At 49.3% G+C, this 7020-nt stretch overlaps 1 protein-coding gene across 1 annotated transcript in view; it reads left to right on the forward strand.

Moving 5' to 3' along the window:
• NAE1 (NEDD8 activating enzyme E1 subunit 1) overlaps positions 1–7020 on the forward strand; it is a 34171-nt gene extending 27151 nt beyond the window's left edge. Inside the window, 1 exon segment of the mRNA XM_032803778.2 lies at positions 6772–7020. Within this exon segment, the coding sequence (XP_032659669.1) occupies positions 6772–6881 (110 nt within the window). The 3' untranslated portion in view covers positions 6882–7020.

The following is a 7020-nucleotide window of genomic DNA, read 5'->3' on the forward strand; positions in this document are numbered from 1 at the left end:
CTCTACAGTTGAATCTTACTTCTGCAGGAAACCAGTGCTGATGTAATCTAATCGATCGGAGTGACAGCTCTGCCCACATATCTAACAGGCATTTCCTATTTGTTGTACGCCTCTTGCTTCTTGGGTGCCTCTTGGGGAATGTAAACCTGCCCCTGTTAGACCACTATCGCTTGCATGTACAGCCACGGGACAGGATAACAGATAGACACCATCAAGTTCTTCACCTGCAACGTCACCAATGTAATATACGGCATCATAATGCCACAATGCCCCTTCTATGTAACATCAGCCAACCGGACGTCACTAGCGAAAAGGTAAAGACACAAATCAGATATCAGCGAATGGCAATTACAAAACCTGTGGAGGAGCATCTCAACTCCCTGGCCACACCTATAGCAGACCTTCAAGCTGGCCATCCTGGCAGCAAAAAAACTTCTAGGACCAGACTTCAGGAGAGAAACTGGCTGCGAGCTCTCAGTTCATCTGCAGATTTGACGATGCCATCAGCTCTGCGACTAAAAAAGACTGTGAATGGCTTGCATAAGAACGGTTCTCCTCCCTTGTTTTTCACATCTAGCCTAGGAAATGGGTTTGTGGCCCGAGGTTTTGGGGCCCTGAAAATGTGGGTTAAGGAGTACCTTGGAAATGAAGTGGTTTCGGAGCCCTGGGGTTTGTTACCCCTGGCATGAGGTTATGGGGACCCTAGCGGTTAGGGACCCTGGAAAAATGGGGGTTTGGGGCCTAGGTTTGGGCGTATCTGGAGTAGGAGAGGGTTCTGGCGTCGCCCGATGAACCCTACCAGGCCACCTAGAAATGGGTTTTTCGAGGTCCTGAAGTTTGAAGGCCCCTTGAAAGTGCGGTTGAGCCCCCTAGGGTAAAGGACGGTCCGCCTGAATGTCGGGTTTGGGGCTTGGCTGAGGTAGGGGAATGACACGTGAAATAGGAGGGTTGGGCTCCTGGGCATTGGGGACCCTTGAAAATGGGGTTTTGTGTACGCCGGGCCATCTCTTCAGTGGGTTAGTAGGGACCGCCTGGTGAAAAAAGGGTTAGAATGATGGAGAGGCACTCCTTTAGTCAATACCGGGTCTCTTGAAATGGGGTTTTTCGAGCCTAAGGGTGTAAGGGGCCTTCTGGAATGGATTTCTATGGCAGGGCCTCTGCGTTTTAGGGGCCGTGGAAATGGGGTCTTGGGGCTTGGTTGTTGGTCCATTCTAGGGCGCCAAATGGAAATGGAGTTTTTGGGGGTCTCCTAGGAGTTATGAGCGGCCACCTGTAAATGGGGTTTTGGGACCCTAGGAATTAGGGGCCTGGCACACTAGGTGTGTGTCGGTGGCCCTGAGGTTATTGGCGCATGTGATATTTTTGTTGTGTTTGTGTGGACCTGTGTTAGGGGTAATCTGGGACATGGGGAGTTTGGCGAGAACGCCCTGTTTGCGCTTGAGTTGACTCAGCGCCCTGATGCGCAAATGGGGTTACGCGGACCTCTCTGGGGTAGGGGTTTACTTTGCCGACAATGGGGCTTCTTCTGGTTTCCGTTCCTAGGGTTCTCTAGGGGATAGCGCGCGGGAACATGCGGTGCATTTAGGGTGGTGTACCCTAGAGGGACTAAGGGAAACCCGAAAGTGTAAATGGGGTATGTTTTGGGCCCTTCTCCTAAGGTATTTAAAGGCCCAAGCCCATATAATCCTGGAGTCACAACTACCAAGAGGTACTCAAAACCCTATTTCGCAGGGGCCTAAACTTGCGGGCCAAAGACCCTTCAAAAGCCCTCATAACCCCCAGGGGCCTCCCAAAAAACCTTATATTCGCAGAATGCCATCTAGTAAATCAGGGGCTAAAAATTACCCATTATTCGCTCAAGAGGTCCTCACTCTAGGGGTCAAAACCCCCATTTCAGGGGCGCCCTAATCCCTGGGGCCCCAAAACCCATTTTCCAAACCGTCCCTTTTCTTATCAAGTAACCGTTCAGGTACAATGAGTTTATTATTCTAAACATTTTGCTTAAGCACGCAGTAGTTCAACACGCAGCAAGGTGGTAAAAGATACTAAATTTTACTTTTGTTACACAGAAAGAACATTCCAATTGTTAAGTGGACCACCAAAACCCGCGTTCTCCAGGGAGCGCCTCTAATGAGACACATGAGAAGGCCGAAAGACCCAAATTATGAGTCAGAAAGGAGCAACCAGCCCCTAGGGGCCTCGAGAGACCCTTACCAGCGACCACTTAACAAATGAGAGCCGGAAAACACCTATATTGACATGGACCCTTACTGTCGGTTGTCTACCGCCTCTCCTCATTTATCGCAGGTGGGTCTAATAGATCCATCAGTTGGGTAGCCTCGAATGTCACCCTCATTTCCAGGTGAGTCCTAACCACTAGGGTCAATCAAAAAAACCCACGCATTTTACCAGGGGCTCTAAGCCCTAGGGGCTCCAACCCCATTTTCAGGGGGCCTAACACCCCAGGGGCCGCGGAAAATGTTTATTCAGAGGCCTGCACTATAAAAGATCTCAGAAAGGGACACAAATACCACATAGTTTCAGAGACGCGAAAACTAAACACTATGGAAGTCCAGTGAAATCACCCTTGTTCCAGGTGAGCTGTCGTGTAACCAGAAGGCCCAAAACCGAAATTCATCAAGGACCCTAACTTAGTGGCCTAAACCTCCTTTCGAGGGGCTCTAGGTTAGGGACGCAAACAAGCCATTTCCAGGCCCAGAGGCCCGAACACCCATATCACATGACCGCTAACCTCAGAGGTGCATCCCATTTCCAGGGGTCCTAACCTGTGGGGCCCCAAAACCCACTTACCGGGACCCCCTAACACTACAGGGGGCTCACGATCCTCTCATATTTTGACAGGCGGTCACGAACCACAGATGGGGACGAGAATCACATATTCCCAGGCGGTTGATTAACGCCGCCACAGGGGCCCCATGAATCCCCAGTCATATACCTCAGGACTAACACGCTCCTACCAACAGCGGTCCAGAATACCACTATTCCTTCCAGGCCACTAACCACGGGGCACGAAAACACTTTTGCAGGAACCACTAAACAGGGGCCCATAAAACCGCATTTCCAGGGCCACTAACCCCAGCGGTCCCAAAACCCATTCCAGGGCTCTAACAGGGCCCCAAACTCATTTCCAGAGACCTAATACCAAGGGTGCACCCGCATAAGTCCTATTTTCCATTAAGAGGCCAATAAACCTAGGGACACAAAACCTCACTCTTCACAAGTAGCTCAAAACGCTGGAAAAGGGGCCGCAAAACCTTTATAGGTCTGCAGGGATATAACTAAGGGCAAGAAGATACTCATTACAAAATTATCTACGCGAGACCACAGATCCCAATATAGAGTGTTGGAGCCTCAAAATCTAATATATATAATATATAGAGGACCAAATTAACCGTCCCGGCACGCATAACCTCCTAACTTTCTGCAGGGGCTCTGAACATCTAGGGGTACCACACAATACTCTAGAGAGTTCCACTGGGCTGCATAAGCTACGAAGGCGCCCAACGACAATTACTGGTGAAACGCTTGATTGAGGGAGAAAGGATTTAACCAGGGAAGTCCCTGAACAGTATTTAGGGCCGAACCCCAAGTGATGCAGGGGCCCTAAATCTATGTGTCCGACAAACCCACAATTTCCTAGGGGAGTCACCCACCGGCCCGCATGGATTAAAAGCGGAGCGAGAAAGCGAAGAGCACACCCACTAACCCTAAGGGGCCCCAACACTGCATTTTCAGGGGGCCCTAACGAGCAGTGGGACGACCAGAAAACCTCCATTTCATGCATCACTTGGCTTACACATAAGTGGCCTAAAACCACACAGTTACTAGTGAAACAGCCCCTATACACCAAAGAGTCCTCATCGCCGCCATTTTCAGGGGCCAACACTAAAACTCGTTTATGGGAACCAAGGTAGATCTCAACGCCTTTCTCAGGCATCCTAACCTCAGGGGCAAAAACAACTGTACAATCTCCAGGTGGCCCCTAACCCACAGGGGGCGCCGCAAAAAAGCCACGCCTGAATTTTTGAGGGGTTGTCGACCCCAGGTGGCCCTTGAGCCAAATATTTCAGGGGCTCCTTACCTAGGTGCAAAAAATCCTTCACTCTCAGGGACCCCTGATAAACCTATAAGGGCTCATTAAACACAATATCCAGAGAGTCCGTAATCTAAAGGGCCATCAACCCCACATATTCAAGAATGTCTCCTTCATATCCTTAGGGAGAACCATACATCATTTCTGGGAGTCTACATAGGGGCTCAAACACACATTTCCAGGGGGCGCTTAAAACTAGAGACCAAACTTTCCAGTGGTCCGGGGGACATAAGCCATAGGAGATCCAAAGAACAACCCTTTGTACATCTCAAGTGGGCGCAATCCTAGGGTGACCAACAAAGACGCCATTTCACTGGGGGCCGCTAACTCCATAAGGGGCCGCCCAACCCCATTTCCATGGCCCCAACTCAGGGGCCCCAGAAAACGTTTTATCCATTTCGTCTCAGGAGTACCTGCTGAAACCACATAAGGTCCCAACCCTCGTAACCAATATGTCAGGGGCACGTAAGCAGAGAGAGCGAGCAAAACACTGACCATCTTCAGGTGGCGCGCATAACTCAGGGAGCCAAAAACAGCCCATCTCCAGGGGGCCCTGACTCTAGGGGCCTGAAAACTCATTTGCAGGAGCCACTAACTCTACGAGGAGCAAAACCCCATTTGCAGGGACCCCATCAAGCCTACAGGACCCATAACACACACAGTTTCCTATGGGCCTACTCAGGGGCCCCAAACCCATTTCCAGAGCATCCCTCTTAACGGAACAGGCGTGGAGCAAATAACCCCATTTCTCACGGGGCCCGTACACGAGGGGCCGCTCAAAAACACCTTTCACAGCCATTCCCCTAACCATAAGGCACAAACACCTCGTTTCCAATACGACAGCCTAACAACCACAGGGGCCACACCCAACTTTCCAGGGGCCCTAAACTAAGTGGCCCAAACCGCATTTTACCAAGGGGACCATAGCCTGATGGGGCCCAAACCATTTGCGCACAAGGGACACTCATAATCCTCTAAGGCCCACGGGCGCCCCTAGTTAGGGGCCATCTATATATACTCTAGGGCGACTCCAAAAACTCCACTTAGCAAGGAGATGCCTACCCTAAGAAAGGACGCAAATAAGCCAGTAGTATACTGATGGTCAAGGGAGGTCCTAACTAAATAGTGAGGCCCCAGAAGCCCGTTGATGCGAAAGGCCACTAACCCTAGGGGCCCCAAATCCCATTTCAGGGGCCCTAAACACAGGGGCCCAAACACCGCTCATTTCTAAGGGGGCTCTAAGCGCAGAGCTGATCTAGGAACCTAGAGTGCCCCCAAAACCCAATCTGTCCAAGGGAGCTGCCATAACTCGACCTACGCGAGGGGCCCAGCACAACAACCATATTCACGCGGGCCCTAAACACCTAAGGGCCCAAACCCATTTTCCTTGGGGCTCCTAACCCTAGGGCCTCAAGCCTATTTTCCAGGGGACCTCAACCTAGAGGCTCCCAAAAGTCCATTTCGAAGGGCCCTCTAACCTCTAGGGCCTCAAACCGATTCCAGGTGCCCTAACCAAGGCGGCCACACCCACCTCGATGTCCATTGGTGGCCCTAAAAAACGGAGACCCCAACTCATCAGGGGGCCCCTACAGCTAGGGACACAAAACCACCTTTCCAGGGCTCAACACCAGGCGCCCCAAACCCCATTTCAAGGGGACCCCTAACTCAGAGGCCTAACAGCGCCACTCTAATACCCTCCAATGCATCATCAGGGCATCTACAACCCATCCGGAATGATCCACACTTTCACAGGTCTTGGGTGGGCAAGGCCTCTTGCACACAGAATTAGACAAAACCTGCCAACCCTGCAACGTTATTCTCACCAGCAAACGGCACACGTACCACAGTAACTCTAACCATCAGGAACCAATCCATTGTAAAACCTGATGCCAGCTACTGCCACATGTCTAAAACACAGCGACCACCATCACAGGAACCTAACCAGATTTCAGCCACATACCATCACAAGTTTTCACCTGCAACGTCCACCAATGTAATATACCGCCATCGATAACTGCCCAGCAAGATGCCCCTCTGCTATGTAACATCAGCCAACCTGGACAGTCACTACGGAAAAGGTAAAGACAAAATCAGATATCAGAATGGCAATATACAAACCTGTAGGAGACGAGCATTCAACCTCCCTGGCCCACACCAGCAGACCTTAAGTGGGCCATCCTGCAGCAAAAAACTTCAGGAACAGACTTCAAAAGAGAAACTGCTGAGCTTCAGTTCATCTGCAGATTTGACACCATCAGCTCTGCGACTAAAACAAAGACTGTGAATGGGCTTGCCATTACAGAACCGGTTTCTCCTCCTATGGTTATTTCAACACCTTAATCTCTGCTGCTTTTACAGATCCAGACTAACACGGCTACCCCTCTGATACTCAGAAAGATCAGTTTCTTTCTTTTTCACCAGTTCACCAGTTCACATGATAAAATATTTACATAAACTTATATGCATATGCCTTTTTAAAAAATTGAATTGAAAAAAAATATCAAATCACTTTTTGCCCTGATTCAGGAAAGCGTTGAAACAGTTTGACAGACTGAGGTTAATCGTTATATTGAAATCTGAAATAGATAATGCTGTTCTTGTTTTTTTTAAATATAATTACCTGTCAATGTCATTCTTTTTTCCCTTCACTTTAATAGGTGCTGCTGCTCAAGAGGTTGTCAAAGTAATTACAGGACAATTTGTAATTTTTAATAACACCTATATTTACAGTGGAATGTCACAGACATCAGCAACTTTCCAGCTGTAGAACTACTACGGTATATATGTTGGAAATTGTAATTGCAGTCAGGTTTACTCCATTCTGTAAAATATCACTAGTGTGGTGTGGTACCACTAACTGAACTCTTATGTATTTTCCTCCATATTAAAATCTTATTGCAAATAAA

The sequence above is a fragment of the Chelonoidis abingdonii genome, chromosome 19, assembly GCF_003597395.2.
Source record: "Chelonoidis abingdonii isolate Lonesome George chromosome 19, CheloAbing_2.0, whole genome shotgun sequence".
NCBI lineage: Eukaryota > Metazoa > Chordata > Testudines > Testudinidae > Chelonoidis > Chelonoidis abingdonii.